Source organism: Danio rerio, chromosome 18, assembly GCF_052040795.2.
Source record: "Danio rerio strain M-AB ecotype USA chromosome 18, GRCz13ab, whole genome shotgun sequence".
NCBI lineage: Eukaryota > Metazoa > Chordata > Actinopteri > Cypriniformes > Danionidae > Danio > Danio rerio.
The window spans coordinates 36,992,639-37,012,862 of record NC_141038.1 but is presented as its reverse complement, the minus strand read 5'-3'; the positions used below and the strand labels follow the sequence as shown (position 1 = coordinate 37,012,862).

The window sequence follows — 20,224 nt, the reverse complement described above, 5'->3', positions numbered from 1 at the left end:
TCAATCATAATTCTGTGGGGGTTTCCTGGTGAGGCAAGAAAGAAAAGTAATTAAAAGAGAGAGAGAGAGAGAGAGAGAGAGAGAGAGAGAGAGAGAGAGAAAGAAAAGAACACCAAGACATAAGGACGTTGAGTAAGGTTAGAAAAACAAAGAAGTGTCACGTATGTGTAATAGCTTCTCTACTAGAGATTGGTCCTAGCAGTGCAGGGGAGGAGAGAGTGTATGCATTTGGTTTAGGAAATATAGCTAGGCCTTGGTGTCTTTCTAAAATAGCACAAATGACAAACACATGTTAGTGTTACATTAGAGCAGTGGTGCTCAACCCTGTTCCTGGAGATCGACCTTCCTGCAAAGTTCAGCTCTAACCCTGATCAAACCTCATTACATTTAACACTCTCTTACATTTATCAACCATTTTCCTAATATGTGTGTTCCATGTGAGTCTCCTATCAAACCACAATCCCAGATATTTAAAAGATTCAACATTCTCCAAATCTTAACCCAATTTTAATTTTAAATCCTCTCTTATTTTCTTTTTGGTAAACAACATGGCTTTAGTTTTTTCTTGAGATATTCTAAATCCCCACTTAACTGTCCATTCCTGCACTGTATTTAATATCTGTTGCACTTTCTTCATTATAAATGTTATGTTTCTCCCTCTTTTCCAAATCGCACCATCATCAGCAAATAATGCAACTCCTGTATTATTTTCTATCTCCTTAAAGATCCTATCAAACATTATAGAAAACAAAAAAGGGCTAATAATGTTCCCTTGTGGTGTACCATTTTCAACACTGTAACATTCACTAAATGTACCATTTATTTTAACTGTTATGGATCTTTCTGATAAAAATTCTTTAACCCATCTCAATATGCGTCCTTTAACTCCTATTTGGTTAAGTTTAATTAACCCTCCATCTCTCCACAACATGTCATATGCTTTCTCTATGTCTAAAAATACTGCTATTACTGATTCCCTGTTAACCTGTGCTTTTTTAATATCATCTTCAAGCCTCAAGATTGGATCCATTGTCCCTCAACCTTTCCTAAATCCACTTTGATAATTTCCTATCTTTCTATTAGTTTCAACCCAGTAAACTAATCTGTCATTAATCATTCTTTCCATCGTTTTTCCAATATGCGATGTTAGGGCTATCGGTCTATAACTGGTTGGCTGTTTGGGATCTTTCCCAGGCTTTTTAATGGGAAAGATAACTGCTTTCTTACATTCCTTTGGAATAACTCCTACCTCCCATATCTTGTTATACAACTTCAACAGCACCTCCTTTCCTTTATCAGTTAGGTTTTCTAACATAGTATAACAAATTTCATCTCTCCCTGGAGCCGTTTTCCCTAATTTCTTTAATGCCCTACTAAGCTCAGTCCCTGAGAAATTTATATTTAGTACCTGATCCTCGTCATCTTTCCCTAAATCAAACTGGTATCTTTCCTAAGTCTCCACCCTCCCTCTTTTTTCCTCTTGGCTTAAATTGTCTGTGCTGTGTACTTTAATTAATGTCCTTGCTATAATTTCTGCTTTCTCTTTATTATTAATAATAACCCTCTGCCCATCCATCAGCATTGGATATCCATATTCTTTTCCATTTCCTTTCATTTTTTAATCATCCCCCATACTCTCTCTACTGGCGTTGTTCTACCAATAGACTCACAAAATTGTCTCCAATATTCTTTTTTTGATATTTTAACCGTTTTCCTAACTATTGCCTGTGCTTGTTTATATTTCATAAGATTTTGAAAGTTGTGTGTCGTTTTCATCTTTTTAAATGCTTTGTTTCTCTCCTTTATAGCTTTTCTACACTCCTTTGTCCACCATGGAACAATTTTATTAATTATTTTAGGTTTAGATTTAGGTATTGCCATGTTTGCTGCCTCAATTATTCCTCCACTAATTCTTTTACACATATTTTCAACATCTAAGTTATCCTCAATCTTTTGCAACCGATCTTTACTGATTTCCCTAAATTTATCCCAATCTGCTCTTTCTAAAATCCATTTCTCCTCTCTCACTTCAATTTCTTTTGCGCATTCTATTCCTACTTGAGTTTTGATTGGGTAATGGTCGCTTCCAACTGTATTACCTCTTAATACCTCCCATTCATACCTATCTGCAATATCTTTTGTAACTATTGTAATATATATTGCTGATTCTGTGCCTCTTGCTGTATTCAATCTAGTTCCTGTCCCGTCATTAATGCATACTAGCTCTTCTTCTTCAATAAATTCTTCAATTACTCTCCCATTATTATCATTTCTATTACCCCATAATGTACTGTGTGCATTAAAATCTCCACACCAGATAGTTTTTCCATTAATAGCCTCCCATATCTCTTCTAACTGTTCCCTTTCTAACATTCTACATGGGTTATAAAAATGTATTATTTTAATATTACCTTCACTTGACCATACCTCCACAATAATATATTCTAGTTCATTCCCTCTCTTTACTTCTCTATATTGGATACCTTTTTGTATAAATGTAATAATTCCCCCACCTTTACCTATTTTCCTATCCATTCTTACTGCATTGTAGCCTTTAATATTAAATTCTAGTCTTGATATTAACCATGATTCTTGTACACACACTATATCAGATTTTTCATTTAAATCATCTATATATTTCTTAAATTACTTACCATTAGAAATTAAACTCCTCGCATTCCACTGCAGTATAAATATTACCATTATGCAACTCCACCCCATGCTTTTGACTGTTGTTGCTGAACTTCTTCATTTAACGTGTTTCTCACTGATTCACAAGGGATTCCTTTAATACCCATGTATTTTTCCACGGCCTTAACTGTTATTTTAATCCTTTCCGTCCGACTTGTTGTCTGTGCTGAGCAATTTATCACCTCTGCCATAAAGAGAACAAATTCATTTTTAACCACAATCAGTGTTTCTTCCTTTATTTTATCACATTTTTTTACACTTAATCATGTCTTTCCTTTCTTCTCTCATTGTCGGCATCTGACCCATCTGTTCCCTGGTAGGCCTAACTTTCTTTGTTGCTTCTGCATAAGATATACCTTGAGTGACTTTTATTCTCTGTACCTCTTGCATTCTTTTATTTACCTCACACCCTCTGCATGCTGAACCATGTTCTCCACCACAGTTGCAACATTTGAGTTTTGCTTCCTTATCACATTGTCCATACTCATGTTCTCCACTACATTTGCTACATCTCATTTTCCCTTTACAGATCGCTGCAATATGACCATATCTTTGGCATTTGTAGCATCTAACAGGCGGTGGTATGTACATTTTCACTTCATAGCTCATGTATCCTATGAAGACTTTGTCAGGTAGTTTTGTTTCATCAAATGTCAGCATTATCGAAAGACTGTCACATATGGCTCCGTTCCATCTTGTTTTTAAGCGTTTAGCTTCTTTTATTTTAGCATTCGTTATTCCTTCAATCACGTTGATTAATGACTCACTTACCGGTATGCCTGTGATTACTCCTCTTATAAATTTTCTGTCATAGACCTCAGAGCATTTCACTTTTTTACCATTTATTTTATTTACTTTGATTGCTTTCTTTTGTTGAGCCTCATCTTTACATGACACCAATAAGCATCCATTCCTTAATTTTTTAGCACATCTTACCTCCCCAATCTCCTTATACAGAGCTTTCGTTAGTTGTGTAGGACTCCAATCCTCAAATGTCGCCCCTTCCTGTACTAGTCTAACAAACACATTATACTCTTCATTTCCTTCCTTTACATTGGATCTCATTTCTTCGTCACTATCTAGTTTGTTTTTTTCTTTTTTTCCGCTTTTTACCTCTACAGTTTGTCCACGGTTTGCAACTCTTGCTACCCTCCATCTCCTCTACTTCATTTTCTGATCCGTCATTTCCATCTCCCCACTCCTGACCATTCTAAATCCAGTCGTTGCCAACCGCCTGTACTGCTCCTCCTCCACTTGATGCCGCCATTCCTCTAGCTCTTCTGCTCTAGAACTAACAAACTGAAGGCCTTTTAAAGGCCAGGTGGCATGTAGGCATTGGCTGGAGCTTGGGCAGAGTGGTGACCAATCAGGTAGCAGGAGAGATGGGATTGATTGCAGCAAGAACAAGTGAAACAGCCAATCAGAGATGAGTGTAGGCGGAACAAGCACAGAAGTGGACTGGGTGACAAACAGAAACGCATGATGAGACACAAAAACAAAATAATCAAATAAGTGCTGGCATGTAACAAACGTGTCAAAACATGATGACATGCATTTTACGAGCTGCACCACCCAGACGGTTAAGAGCAATACAACGTTTTGCACCTATACATTTCACTTTCTTTTTAAAATCCACACTGTAGCAAAATTATCATTTAAATGTTTTTTGTCCTAAATGCATTTACACTCAATATCAATGATAATTTTGCTACAGTTTCTGCTTGTACTTTAAACACATCAAATTCAGTCTGTGTATTGCATTTTCAATTCAATTTTGCAACTTTAAAAGCTTTAAAATGTGGATAACATGTACATATTAAAACCGTGTTTGAAATGTGAAATGCAAAAGTTGTAATTTAATATTCATTTTCATTCTGCACCAAACATTATGCATGTGTCTTGGAAAATGCAAATTGAATTTCAGAAATACACTGCCGTTTAACATATTGCATTGCCATTTTGCATATTGCATTTCAAAATGAATTATGCTACTCATATGCTTCCATACATGCTTTGTCTATTTCTGTTATTTTAAATTTGATAACACAACCTGCTATTAATGGTTTTAAACTGTTTATTTTAGCTGGGCAAGAAAAAAAATCTTAACATTTTATGAATGTTATTACACATTTTGTTTATCATAAATAATATTCAAATTGTATCAACTCAATACAAACATTTGTACTTTTGTGGAAAGAACAAATACTGTAGCGCACAAAATAAATATTGGTTTGTGAAAACAGAAGCAATATTAACACATGTAATTACATGTATCATTAAAGCATTTTTTAAATGGAAGTGAACTGTTTTATTTCTGTTTAGTCTTGCAAATCTTCCAATAATTCAGTTTGAACTGGGGATGGTGTGAGGCATCTGCATCTTGTTCTGGAGGGTGATTTGGTACCATGTAGCTAGTGCTAGGGCTTGGAAAAGAGAAGCTGAGAGGATGTTGGTACAGTGGATTCAAAGGAAGAGAAACTGTCAGGGATGGATGCATATTAATGTCCTTTAGGAGGTTACCTTGGAACTCCATCATCTCCTTTCAGATTCCCATCATGCTTGCCCTTTCCTCCTTTTGCTCTTCCTTTGCCTCTTTGCATAACATTTCTACATACTCTCATTGCTCCTGGACACGGAGTGCTTCTTGCTCTCTGAATGTTGTTTACATAGTGTTTAACAATGTAGCTATGGAGTCAACAATGAGACCTTTGGTTTGTTTTTTTTTCTTCCTTGATCGCTGATTGAAACCTAAAAGAAAAAAAGGAAAAGAAAAACAACACAATCAATAATTTAAGCAACTATGTTATAATTTACTCACTCTTAACTTGTTATAAACCTTTTATTAGATTCATCATTCTTTTTAGCACAAAAGAATATTTTTTGAAGAAAGCTGAAAAGCTGTAACGACTTCTATAAAGGTAAACAAATACCATGGAAGTCAATCCTGGGGGGTAATTGGCTGTGGGCGTAGGGGTTGACAGTTTCGGAATAGAATGGAGGGCTGAGGTTGGGCTATTTATTTACGTAAAATACAAATAAAGACAGACAGCAAAATTTAATTTTTTTCATTGTGACTTTTAACATTGTTTGTAATATATTAAATTCAAAACTTCCAGGATGTTTACTCACCCAGAGGTCATTCAACACATACAGTAGTGATTTTTTTTTCTTCAGTAGAATGGTGATGGTTTTTCAGATTATAAATAAAAAATACAAATAACAAAATAAACATACAAATGAGCCCAAAGCAATATCTAAGGCTCCTGGTAACACAATGAGGTCTTGTAAAGCGAAAAGAACGCAATTCGCCAGCTGATGTTTGTGTCCATATGAAACCTTAGTGACTGGAATATCCACAATTAATCTAGCTGGAACAATGTACCCCAAGTACCTCTTTACCAGCCTTATCATCTCACCGTGTAGCTTATGGATCATCACTACCTCTGCCTATTACTTTTATATAAATATAATTACTACAATTACTTTTATATAAATATACAGTACTGCTAGGTCTCCAGCATATATTCTACCTACTGTACCTGAAAAGCATTGTTGAATGCAACCAGCGGCTTAAGAGCAGCACTCAGAAACAGGAAAAAAAAAAAAAAACCTTCAACTCAGGATCATTAAAGTAGCCTGCCAGGTTCCTGATTTTAGCACTCTTCTCATCCTCATGGCTATTAAAGTAATAAAGTAAGCCTGCAAAGCAGCCCATTGATTTATCACACATTGTATGCATGTGTGGAGGGTGAGCCATCTTGTACTGCTGTATCTAAGCAAATTCAGGTTGTCTGTGTTTGTGAACTCCACAAACTCATTATACACCTCACACCTTTTTGCACTACAGGTAACTCAATAAAAAAAAATGACAGTAAGAGGGACATTAATAGTGTGTAATCGTACTCTGTACAGAGAAATTGCAGATACAAGTTTAATATTTATACAAACCTTTTGTGAAAGTGGCTATACACCATAACCAGTAAATCTTCCACTGGAGTTTTGATTGCCTTCATGCCACAGCCTGTGGCAAGTTGGGCAAGGTGGCATAAACAAACCACATCCTGAACATACGGTTGACCATCTCTTAGTCTGGTGATGACTGAATTATGTTTTTCTATCATTACACCACAGTTTTCAGAGTTAAATGCAACCAGGTTATTGCATGGGATTCCTCTATTTCTGTCATAAAAATCAGACAAATGTTTTAGTCAAAATTCATGATATTGGATAGTTGTATTTATCATGACAATAAACCCACCTCAAAGAGGTTTCCAGCTTCTCATAAATACTATCAGCACTACCCACATTGCAGACTGGCATGTCAATAAACTTGGTCACAACTTCAAGGCTGTTCTCATCATACACTCTTGCCAGAATTACAAGTTCTTTTTCTTTCTGCATGTTGTTTGCCTCATCACAAAGTAATCCAAATAGCCTGGTCTGACAGATGTTTTTTACCTCATCATCAAGCTCTGGAGCAATGGCACCTTACAAAGAAGAAGAAAAAGTTGTCAAAGTACATTGTGACGACATTGATCAAAATAATAAGATAAGAATATGTATTAAGTCAGGGATAAAATACATCCAGCAAATCACAAAACAAAAAAACAAAAAGACAAGCATTTAATAAACTATATAATATAAAGTTTGTTTAAAAGTAGCATAAATTTTTGCAACATGAACTTGCCTTTAATTAGTTGCATTGTCTTTGTCCTCCCAGAGGAATTTTTTTTGGCTGTGCCAGAATCAGGTACCATGCTTGCCATACTAGTGTTAAAATCGTCACAAAATGCTGCTTGTTGCTACTGCCAACGTTCAAGTCCCGCATCTGTGCAGAAATTAACAACGCACCTGAGTTGTAATGTATGTTGCCAGATTAAGGTAAAATATGATACAAGGTTTAAATATTTCGTCAATTGTGTGAGGTAATGAACTTCATTAAAGATCTGTCAACTTGACAAATATAAACAAAAAATGCTTTATTTGCTACTGCCTTGGGACGTACAAATTACGGGAGTTTCCCGGGAGAAATAAAAAACCAGGAGGGTGGCGGGAGATAGATGTGAAATAAGGGAGACTCCTGGAAAAACGGGAGTGTTGGCAGGTATGGCTGGACCCCCAAATAGACGGACAAAGATCATAATAGGCCCAGGAAGTTCTGCCACTTCCACTTTGTTCATGATGATTGTTTACTTTAAGAAATTTTCGTTTACTTTTAGAATTTTCAGTGCCTGTTCACCCAACATTTTGCTTTATTCCAAATTATTGTAATAAATCTGTAACACAAGTCCTACTAGTGTCATCTATATGTATGTTAAAATCTTTTACAATTTGTATTTTATCAGTTTTAACTAGTAAGGAATTTAATTAGAATTTTTTTTTTTTTAAATTGACATTTGGTCCTGGGGCTTTAATACACGGCGATTAAAGAGAGAGAAAACATGGATTTGGAATACCTGAAAGCATAACATTAAGTGCCAATACTTAAAAAGAACATAAATCCTTTACAACATAAGTCCTTTTCTCTGATCAATTCTCTGATTATGTTTGAGTAATTGATGTTGTACTTTTCAGAATTTTGTTTAATTATGGAAAATATTTACCTGACAAATAAAATATTTATATTTGATATATTTTGTGTGCCATTGAAATCATTTATATCATTGAAATCATTTAAACAGCATGGAATCTGATCTTTTTAGGTCAGATCTGTGCCACTTTGGCTATGTTCACACTGCGAGGCTTAGTGCTTAAATCTGATTTTTTTTCAGATCTGATTTTTTTGTGTCGCTGTTCACACTGCTGTTTTAAATGTGTCCAATATCAGATTTCCAGTGTGAACTGATCATGGTCCTAAACTAACCCGCATGTGCAAAATGAACATATACTACGTCACACAGCATCATCACATGGAAAAATAAACATGGAAGACAGTCAAGGCATTTACGTGTTAGGTTGCATTTATAAATGTGTAGTACTGCACCCACATACAGTACAGCCAGCAACAAGCAGACACTACAGTTTGACAAATATTACTGCTGTTAGACAACAAAATATACTTTTGAGGCTTTTTTCGATGATAATGTAGTTGTTAAGATTGCCACTATGGAGTTTATTTGCAAGAAAAGTGCCTATTTTAAAATATTTACAAATTTCTTAGAGACAGCTCATCAACGACAGTTGACGTTTTCTATCCACAAGATGGCGACAAAACCGCATAATAAGCCTTTACGCTTAGAAGATATAACAGTCTGATTTCTAACTATAGCAGATCAAATATTAAACTGGTAAGCACACCTGCCCCTTCGTTTTTCATGGGAACGTCCCGTATTTCAGACCAGTCTCCCGAAAACATCTCGTTTTTATTTCTTTCCAAAAAAAACTTTCGTAATTTCACCCACCCCACTCTTTGGTGCAGTCTGTAAACTAAACAGCCCTGGGTTTCCAACTTTGGTACAGTACTCGATCGAAGCGGCCGCCCAATACCCACTGCATCCTATTCTCAACATCACTCCCGAACACCCCCTCCTCCCCAGTCTCCCGGGTTTTCAGAGAAATGTTGGCAGATTAGATGATCTCTCTGTTTTTGTATGTTGTAGTGCTGTATTTATACCAATTTGCTCGCATAACAGGAATGTGTGTTGTGTTGGCAGATTGAAATAAGCACAGTCTGCATGTGTTTATCGTTTTTCCTTAATGCAAACGCAACAGCAGTCTGGTAACGTTAGTGGATTCGTGGTTATTTTCGGGGTTAATAGAGAGGAGGAACTATGACGTCACTTTGTAGGCTAATCGGCTGCTAGCATAAAACTGGTTCCCTCGTGAAAATCCCTATAGGATTTTCCCATAGGCTTTTCAAAGATTGCAAATAATAAGCTCTGTGTTCAAACACTGTTCATTACACTTACACGTTTTGTCCAGCCGGATAATCCTCACACGAAAATACAACTTTGAGCACTTTTGAATTTTAAATGCAAACGCAAGAGTTAAAATGCTAACATTAGGCTATAAACGGACTACAGTGCCCTCGGGGCGCTCGCCTGTGACGTCAGCACCACCATGCTACAGTCGGCTTATCAAGCTTATTTTTTAGAAATAATGTCCATGAGGGGGTTCCAAGATGGCAGCTTGAAGGAAGGCTGTGTGTAGTTAAGCGGTAGTGTCACATTGTCATATTGAACATAGATGACTACTTTCTGAGGCAATCGGAAAATATGCCACGTAAAAAAACGCAGTTTACCAGCCGTGAAGAGGCTAACGAACATCCTGACGGCGCTAACACGAGCTCATCCACAAACCCACTATTGGACGCGGTAGCAGAGATTACAGCTAATATCTCTAAACTCATAGATGATAAAATGGACCCGATATCACAGCTACTGCAAATGCACCGCGCGGAGCTAGACGAGCATAACAAAAGGATTGCAGAAGCAGAAACCAGGATATCTGAGGTGGAAGACAAATTGTCCCCTTTCAAAACTAAAATACAAAACCTGGAGAAACTTGTGCACGATTTGAATGAAAGGGCGGACGACCTTGAAAACGGGCAGACGGAAGAATATCCGAATTGTCGGATTACCTAAGGGCATAGAAGGTGAAAATCCATTTTCTACGAATCATGGCTTCCTGAGACCCTCGCAATCACAACAAAAGAGGGCCGTATAAAGTTAGAAAGATGCACTGGTCCCTCGCTCCGAAACCCCCCGCCACACAACGATCACGTCCTATCCTGGTAAGATTTCACAATTTCCAAGACAAACAACGTGTGTTAAATGCTTCGCGTTAAATGCTTTCCTTTAAAATTTGGAGACAGCACAGTGATGATTTTTCAGGATTTCTCCGCGTCCGTTCTCCGTAAACGCAGGATGTTCGACGAAGTCAAGAAACGCCTGAAGTCCATAGGCACGGAATACAGGCAAATTTACCCTGCCCTCCTCAAGGTAAACTTTCGTGGCTCAGTGAAGGTGTTTCATGACCCAGCTGCTGTTGTGGCATTTCTAGACTCGTTGAATGCAACGTCTACCGATAGTACCTGAATCACCTGATGGGAGACCACTTGCGTGATAGTCGCCCAACTCATACCACAGACACTCACACATTAACGTGAAGGCAGACATTGTGAATTTATCTGGGTATTTGAGAAAAAATGGCCAATAAGGCGTACTGTTCGGTTTATTAAAACCATGCTGATGTTTATAGCGGCACTACCGCTTAATATTTAGGTAGGAGTTTTCTTAGTAGTTCCTTTTGTCGTTAAGGGGCCTCTAATTCACAGTTACTCTCATAACGAGAGCTGGTGTGAAATATTTTTGATGTTTAATGACTGTTCTATTGTTCCAGTTTTGTGTTTGTTGTATACTTGGATGAATCCCTTTTTTTATCTCCCCATTTTTTTAATTTTCGTTCTTTTTTCCCTTCTTTTTATTTTATTTTTTCCTTTCTTTTCGTACGATATTCATGCAACCTTATCTATACAAATGGGGGTCACATTATGTTTAATATATACTTAAATGGTAAATTTGAAGGTCTGTACTTGGAATGTTAATGGAATTCACACACCTATTAAGAAAAGAAAGGTCCTGACTTATCTAAAAAAGGAGGGGGTGGACGTTGCATTACTTCAAGAGACCCACTTAAATGACCAAGAACATAATAAGCTTTCGCAGGGGTGTTATGCCCAAGCCCATTTTTCCTCTTTTACTTCAAGGAGTAGGGGTGTAGTTATTTTAATTAAAAAAGGTGTGCCACTTCAATCGGTGGAAGTTATTAAAGACACTAGAGGGCGCTATGTACTTCTAAAAGGGCTTTTACATGGGGAAGAAATTGCCTTCATGAACATTTATTGGCCTCCTGGTCACCCAAATATTTTTCTTACTGAAGCCTTTGCCAAATTAGCAGACTGGGGAGTTAAAACAGTATTCATTGGGGGTGACTTTAACTGCCATTTATGTCCTATTATTGATAAATTCCCAGCAGGGAAACGTTCGAGGTTACAGAAGTAACCCTTCGTTCCCCGAGGAGGGGAACGGAAGTGCCATAGAGTGGATTGATTGAAATCCACGAATGGGAGATTCGGATCAGAAGCTGCTTGTCTGGAGAGTATTGAACGGGCCAATGCATGAAAATGAATTGGCAGCGTAAGCTTGCGCAGGTGTGCTGCATCGCCAATTATCCCAGCATATAAGCACACCTGAAGCGAGCAAACGCCATCCTTTTAAGCTGAAGAGACTTTCAAACCGCTAAGGGACAGTCATTATGGCGACGGAGTATGGCACTTCCGTTCCCCTCCTCGGGGAACAAAGGGTTATTTCTGTAACCTCGAACGTTCCCCTTCGGTTGGGGAACTTCAGTGCCATAGAGTGAATTGATTGAAATCCACGAATGGGAGAAGTATGGAAAGTGCCATAATGACTGCACCTTACCAACGCCCCCGATGAGGGGATAGTCAAGCAAGCATGACGCACCCTCATCATGGGAGGCGCGGTCCTCCAACGTGTCCCTGGCCCTAATTTATCCTACTTCAACAGAAGTCTTACGGATTTAAATATATTTTTTGGGAGTCGTGAGCATCTAGATAATTCTAGGAAAATACGACAGTACGTTGGGAAGCGTGCAATCCCGATAGGGAGGACGCTGCGGAGGCCATCCGTTACCCAAGGGGGGATAGATAGCAGGATTACATATGGACTAGCCCTAAAAAGGGGGAGTACGCATAGCAAAAGAGTGGTTAGCAGAGAGGGAAGACACGGGTCCGCCCAGGGGGGGGGACTTAACCGTGGCGGAATAAGCATATGGGATCGCCTAGTGGGGATCACGCATAGCAGGCACCTATACCCAAAACGCGGGCTGACCAGCGGGCAGACCTACAACGTAGTGGGCCAAACCGGCTGGAAACCAGCTCCACTCTCAGATTGTAAAACCATGCAAATGTGTTGGGTGTCGCCCAGCCCACAGCTCTACAGATGTCTGTTAGAGAGGCGCCGCGTGCACGCGCTCAAGAGGATGCAACGCTCCGAGTGGAGTGTGCACACACTCCCGGGGGACACGGCTGACCTCGACTCGAATAAGCGAGTGAAATGGCATCCACAATCCAGTGGGATAATCTTTGTTTCGATACGGCACTTCCCTGCTGCCGACCGCCATAACAGACAAAGAGCTGCTCAGATGATCTAAAATTCTGTGTACGGTCCACATAAATGCGCAGAGCGCGAACTGGACAAAGTAAAGAAAGGGCTGGGTCTGCCTCCTTCGGGGGCAGCGCTTGCAGGTTCACTACCTGATCTCTAAAGGGGGTGGTAGGAACCTTGGGCACATAACCCGGGCGGGGTCTCAGGATGACGTGAGAGTAATCCGGCCCGAATTCCAGGCACGAGTCACTGACCGAAAATGCCTCCAGGTCCCCGACCCTCTTGATGGAGGCCAACGCAACCAGCAGAGCTGTCTTCAGGGACAGAAATCTTACAGATACTGATTCGAGAGGCTCAAAGGGATCGGCTCGCAAACTCGTGAGAACGAGGGCGAGATCCCAAGAGGGCATGAGAGGGGGGCGAGATGGATTAACTCGCCTAGCACCCCTAAGGAATCGGATGATGAGGTTATGCTTTCCCACGGTGCCGCCAGCTACCGCGTTATGATAAGCGAAGATGGCGGCCACATAAACCTTGAGAGTGGAGGGCGACAGCCTGCTGTCCAACTTCTCTTGAAGGAAAGAGAGCACAACACTAATCTGGCAGTTTTGGGGGTCTTCTCAGCGAGAGACGCACCATTCAGTGAATAGACTCCACTTCAGGGCGTAGGCGCGCCTCGTGGAGGGGGCTCTAGCCTGAGTGATGGTATTAACCACCGCAGTCGGTAGGTTACCTAAGTCTTCCTCGCGTCTAAGGACCACACGTGGAGGTTCCAAAGATCGGGGCGAGAGTGCCAGATGGTGCCCTGTCCCTGAGAGAGTAGGTCCTCTCTCAAAGGGATCCACCAGGGGAGGGCCATCGCGAGGAGTGAGAGCTCTGATATACAGGTCCGGTTGGGCCAAAGGGGCGCAACTAGCAGAACCTGTTCCTTGTCCTCCCTGACCTTGCACAGTAACTGCGCGAGCAGGCTCACTAGGGGAAACGCATACTTGTGCATGCCCCAAGGCCAGCTGTGGGCCAGTGCATCCGTGCCGAGAGAGCCCTCGGTCAGGGAAAAAAACAACTGGCAATGAGCGTTCTCGGGGGAAGCAAACAGATCGATCTGGGCCTCCCCGAATCGCGCCCATATCAGCTGAACAGACTCGGGGTGGAGTCTCCATTCTCCAGGGCGTAACAGCTGTCGTGAGAGCGCATCGGCTGCACGATTGAGCGTGCCTGGAACGTGAATGGCGCGCAGCGATTTCAGCCGCGGGTGACTCCAGAGGAGCAGACGGCGGGCGAGCTGAGACATTCGGCGAGAGCGCACACCCCCCATGCGATATACGATATACGCCGCCAGACTGTCCGTCCTGACCAGCACGTGTTGCCGCTCCAGCACCGGTAAAAAGCGGTGGAGAGCGAGGAACACTGCCAACAGCTCTAGGCGATTGATATGCCAATGCAACTGGGCACCCTTCCACAGGCCCGCAGCCGCATGCCCGCGACACACGGCCCCCAAACCCATGTTGGAAGCATCTGTTGAAACAACAACATGGCTGGATGCCTGTCCTAGAGGCACACCGGCCTGTAGGAACGAGGGGTCGTTCCAAGGGTTGAGGGCGCGGCGACACAGCGCAGTAACAGAGACCCGGTGTGTGCCCGCGTGCCATGTGCGTCTTGGGACCCGATCGTAAAGCCAGTGCTGAAGTGGTCTCATATGGAGCAATCCGAGCGGCGTGACGGCAGCTACGGATGCCATATGCCCCAGGAGCCTCTGAAAGAACTTCAGTGGGACCACTAGTTTGCTGTCGAGCTCCCTCAGACAGTTCAGCAACAGACAAGCGCGTTCCTCGGAGAGGTGCGCTACCATGGTGATGGAGTCCAGCTCCATCCCAAGAAAAGAGATCCTCTGCACGGGGGCGAGTTTGCTCTTTTCTCGGTTGACCTGAAGCCCCAGTAGGCGGAGATGCCGAAGCACCTTGTCCCTGTGCACAATCAATTGCTCCCGCGAGTGGGCTAAAATCAGCCAGTCGTCGAGATAATTATGCGGATGCCCGCGAGCCGAAGGGGAGCTAAGGCACCCTCCGCGAGTTTGGTGAAGACCCGCGGAGACAGAGAGAGCCCAAAGGAGAGGACCTTGTACTGCCACGCTCGACCCTCGAACGCAAACCGCAGAAATTGGCGGTGGCGTGGAAGAATGGAGACATGGAAATACGCGTCCTTCAGGTCTATGGCTGCAAACCAATCCCGAGGATGGACGCATTGGAGAATGCGCCTCTGCGTGAGCATTCTGAACGGCAGCTTGTGCAGACAGCGGTTCAAAACGCGCAGATCTAGGATTGGTCGTGACCCACCGCTCTTTTTGGGTACGATGAAGTATGGGCTGTAAAACCCACTTTCCATCTCAGTTGGAGGAACTGGCTCGATTGCACCCTTCGCCAGGAGGGCAGCAATCTCCTCTCGCAAGACAGGGGCGGACAGGGGGTTGACCCTGGAGAAATACACGCCCGTGAACTTGGGGGGCCGTTTCGCGAACTGAATCGCGTAACCGAGTCTGATTGTGCGTATGAGCCACCGCAAGGGGCTGGCCCGCGCTAACCAGGCAGGTAGAGCCCTCGCTAATGGAGTCATCGCTACAATCGCTGACATACCAGCGGTGGGGCAGCGCGGAGTAGGTGTGCTGATCCGGGGAGCACGAGGGTCGGAAGGCCCGCGGAAGAGCTGGAGGAGAGCGATTCGCTCTGGCTCCGCACCCTGACTCCGGAGAGGGGGCTGGAGGGCTGAGGGAAGGGAGACCGTCCCCCCAGCGCTCGTGAGCCACTGGCGAAGCACGTAAAATCTGCGAGCCGGAAGGCAGCGCGTCCCGGACTGGCAGAATTCATGCTGTCACATCCGGGGAAGGGGAAAAGTGCTCTTTGATTAATGTTTTGGTGGCACTGAAAAGTACCGTTGTAATCGGGGCCCCGCCCTCCAGCGGGGAAAGAGCAAGTTTCCTCTTCTCCGGATGGCCTGTCTTAGGGACGCTTCGCAGTCCGTTTGCCGGACTTAACGGCGCCCTGGGCAGGGGGGGCTGCCTGCTTTCGAGGTGTACGCTGCGCCCGCTTGGCCGGAGGCGGGGGCTGGGCAGCACTCGTTTGCGGGCGCCCATGGCAAGGAACAGCGGAGGTGGATGGCTCGGCGGGCGGAGCGGGCTTACGGCCACGCCGATAGATGACATTGCCCATCGCATCCAACTTCTCTTTCACCGCCTTCAATTCCTGGGTGAATTCACCGGCGGTGTCGCCGAACAGGCCAGCCTGGGATATGGGCAAGTCAAGAAAGCGAACTTTGTCAACATCGCGCATATCGGCAAGGTTTAGCCAGAGGTGGCATTCCTGAACCACAAGTGTGGACATCGTCCTCCCCAGCGCACACGCGGCGGACTTAGTAGTCCGAAGAGCATAGTCGGTCGCGGTGCGCAGCTCATGTAATAAGCTTTGGTTAGACCCGGCCTCGTGCAGCTCGGCCAGCGCCTGCGCTTGGTAGCGCTGGTAGGTGGCCATCTCGTGCAAAGCAAAAGCAGCCTGGCCCGCAGCCTTATAAGCTCTGGCTCCGAGGGAGGCAGACAACCTACAGGCTTTGGACGGGAGGCGGGGCAAACCCCGCCACGTAGAGGCGCCGCGCGGACAAAGATTGACCACGATAGCGCCTTCGCCTTCTGTTCCTCTACGTAGCACCCATCTAGTCGGTCCGGCCGCGGAGCTGGGGGATAAACCAGCTCCAACCCCACGGCCGAAGCTGCCCGGGAAAGCACGCTAACATGTCCGCTTCAGGATCTGATTCGACGGCGCTCACCTGCCCGGAAGGGGCAAGCGGGTCCGGATCTTCGTCGGACAGTGAAAGCCCACCCTCCGATGCCGCGGAGGACATCTGATCTCCGGTGTCAGCGAGCGTGAGAGCTACCATCTGGTTAGACGGATCACTCCCACTACCCGAAGCTTGGATGGAGCGCCGTGAGGAGCGAGAGGTCCGCGAGCTCGTGGGCGACGGATTATCTCCCACTGGAACCCTCAGATCTGCATGAGCGCCCGCTGCTTTTTTAGAACAGGAGGAAACTGGGGTGGCTCGCTTTCTTACGAAAGTTAGCCGCGATCTAAGCTTTGCAACGGTCATGGCATCGCAATGACGACATGAACCGCCCGCGAGCACCGTGATCTTGTCCATCATCCAGAGCCAGGAAACCCCCGCATCCAGAAACGCACAGTCGGAGCGCCATCCTGAAAAGGACGTGCTGCACGACTGTGTTGCTCTTTTAGGAAAGTTGCAACAATACGCACCGCTCTGGAGGACCAGACCCAAAGAACCGCAGGCAAGGGAGAAACCCTGCTCGACCGTCTGCCGCCGCGAAAACCCACTCTGGACCGGTAGACACTCGTTCGCTCTGAAGTGCTGAACAGCAAGAGGAACCCTCATCGACTCACTCAGAAAGGATCTAAAGAGAAAAGGATGGAGTTTGCTCGCTTCAGGTGTGCTTATATGCTGGGATAATTGGCGATGCAGCACACCTGCGCAAGCTTACGCTGCCAATTCATTTTCATTCATTGGCCCGTTCAATACTCTCCAGACAAGCAGCTTCTGATCCGAATCTCCCATTCGTGGATTTCAATCAATCCACTCTATGGCACTGAAGTTCCCCAACCGAAGGGGAACCGTTACTATCAGTACAGGCTAAAACACTTAAGGCCCTGTGTGAAGACTTTGATTATGTAGATATTTGGAGGGCTTGCCACCCTGCAGAGAGAGAGTACACTTATTTTTCAAAAGTTCATAGTTGTCACACGAGAATAGATTATCTATTCTCTCCCAAAAAATATGTTGGAGCACATAACATCTTGCAAAATCGGAGATATAATAAAATCTGACCTTGCGGCAGTTTTCACTGAATTTTCCTTTGGAAATCAAAATAATAAAGCCAGTAGTTGGAGATTTCATCCATTTATATTAGCTGATCATAACTTTATTACATATTTTAAAGAGGAATTCAACACTTTTATGTCCATCAAATCGGTCTCAATGGAAGATTCATCCTTATTATGGGAAACAACCAAAGCATTTTCTAGAGGCATTACAATAGCGTACACACATAGTAAAAGGCGTAAACAAGCTGAACAAAAAAAGATTTTAGAGTCTAAGCTTAGGGATGCTGAGAGAACATATATTAATAAACCAAGCCCTGTTAAACTAAAGGAAATTACGGCGCTAAGGTCTGCTTTAGACTCCCTTTTAACAAAACAGGCAGAAGTGAAAATTCACTTTGCTAAGCAGAAAATGTGTGAACATGGGGATAAAGCTGGGAAATATTTAGCACACCTAACAAAGAAAAAATCAGACTCTCAATCTATACAATCTATTATAGATAGTAACGGTAAACACTCTATGGACAGCATATTCATTAATAATACATTTAAAGATTATTTTAAGAATTTCTACAAATCAGAACTAAAAGGGGACACAACACAAACCACAGAGCTTTTCTTCTCGACACTTAATCTCCCCATGTTATCTGAAGATCAGTCATTACCCCTTAATGCCCCTTTATCTAAAAATGAGGTTCTAGCAGCAATAAAGAGTTTACAATCTGGGAAAGCACCTGGTCCAGATGGACTTAGTTGTGAATTCTATAAGGAATTCAAAGACTTATTAGTGGATCCATTATTAAATATGTTTAATGACTCTTTTTAGAAAAGGCCGCCTACCACAGTCACTGAGAGAGGCAAATATATCCTTAATTTTGAAAAAAGGAAAACAACCAGAGTACTGTTCGTCATATCGCCCCATATCACTGCTAAATGTAGATCTGAAGATCTTTTCAAAAATCTTGGCCACCCGCCTTGAAGGCTTTCTTCCTGTATTAGTAAAGGATGACCAAACAGGCTTTATTGTAGGCCGAAACTCGGTAAATAATATGCAACGTCTTTTGAATGTGATTCAATTTGCTAAACAACAATCAGTAGAAGGTCTTGTGATCTCATTAGATGCGGAAAAGGCGTTTGATCGCATTGAATGGCCCTTTTTATTCCATACGTTACATAAATTTGGTCTTGGTGAACAATTTATTAAGTGGGTACAAATATTGTACAATGAGCCTTTTAGTGCTGTACTCACTAATGGCTGTAGATCATCTATGTTAATAAATTAAGAAAGGAACAAGACAAGGTTGCCCTCTCTCACCCCTTCTGTTTGCCTTAATAATAGAGCCATTAGCAGAAGCAGTACGGGAAAATAATAAAATTAATGGTTTTATGGTAGCAAACAAACCACACAAGATTGCTCTATATGCAGACGACATTCTTATATTCATGGTAAATCCTGAAACCTCTACCCCAAATCTCTTAGACCCGATTGACAGGTTTGCAGATTTTTCTGGTTATAAAATAACTACCATAAATCAGTGGCAATGCCTATAGGAAGTTTACAACAAATACCCCAAACACTACCATCATTTCCATTTAGGTGGGCCCCAGAAGGTTTAACATATTTGGGCATCAATGTCACCCCCTCCTATGAACAAATGTATAAAGCCAATTTTATTCCACTTTTTGAACGCATTCGAATGGACCTAGAAAGATGGAACATTCTCCCTATTTCTTGGATGGGTCGGATCTCCCTTCTGAAGATGAATATTCTACCGCGAATACTCTACCCTATTCAAATGATTCCGATCAATTTTACACACAAAATCATTAGGAAACTGAATGGCTGGTTTAATTCTTTTATTTGGGCAAACAAAAGAGCACGTATCAAAATTTCAACTTTAATGCTTTCATCCTCAGCAGGTGGTCTTGACCTTCCAGACATTCGAAAATACCAATTAAACGTACATTTGCACTTTATTTCTGACTGGATACATAAAGGTCCCAGTGCAGTTTGGTTTGACATTGAAAGTTCACTCTGTAAAATCCCTCTCAGAAATTTGCTTTTTTTTAAAAAGCTTAAATCAGTGAAAATTGCCTGCAATAATCCCATCACGGTTTGTACTATCAAAGCATGGCAATCTATAAAACGTTTGGAAGGGAGATCTCGACTCACCTCAACCTTTACCCCCATCTGTGATAATTCTGACTTTCTGCCAGGAACTGAAGACCCACAATTTAAAGTCTGGTCACAAAAAGGTCTCACCACATTACATGACTTGTTTGATGGAAATATTTTAATGTCTTTTGACCAACTGACCAATAAATATAATTTTCAGCGACAAGATTTTTTCCGCTACTTGCAACTAAGAGACTATGTGAAGAAAGACACTACAATATTCGAAAATCAGGACATTTCAGTTGTGGAAAGACAACTTTTTTCATACAGGGACAATTCCACAAGCTGTTTCTACAAAGTCCTGAAGGATTGTGGCTCTTTAAATACGGGCTTCTTGAAAGAGACTTGGGAAAGGA

At 42.6% G+C, this 20,224-nt stretch overlaps 1 protein-coding gene across 1 annotated transcript; it reads right to left on the bottom strand.

Annotated features, from left to right (window-relative positions):
• Window positions 1-6,513: 6,513 nt before the first annotated feature.
• Window positions 6,514-7,871, bottom strand: LOC147832890 (general transcription factor II-I repeat domain-containing protein 2A-like). Its single transcript, XM_087292728.1, has 4 exons — window positions 7,824-7,871; window positions 7,379-7,493; window positions 6,950-7,178; window positions 6,514-6,870 (listed from the first exon to the last, which is right to left on the bottom strand). Exons 1-4 carry the CDS (start codon window positions 7,869-7,871, stop codon window positions 6,630-6,632), a joined length of 633 nt encoding a protein of 210 aa, XP_087148854.1. The 3' UTR covers window positions 6,514-6,629.
• Between the last annotated feature and the right edge of the window lie 12,353 nt (window positions 7,872-20,224).

Coding starts and splice junctions, on each gene's coding strand:
- LOC147832890 (XM_087292728.1), bottom strand. CDS start 7,871: ATGAACAAAGTGGAAGTGGCAGAACTTCCTGGGCCTATTATGATCTTT. Junction 7,179..7,378: donor GACAATGCAACTAATTAAAG/GCAAGTTCATGT, acceptor CTTCTTTGTAAG/GTGCCATTGCTCCAGAGCTT. Junction 6,871..6,949: donor AAGCTGGAAACCTCTTTGAG/GTGGGTTTATTG, acceptor TTTTTATGACAG/AAATAGAGGAATCCCATGCA.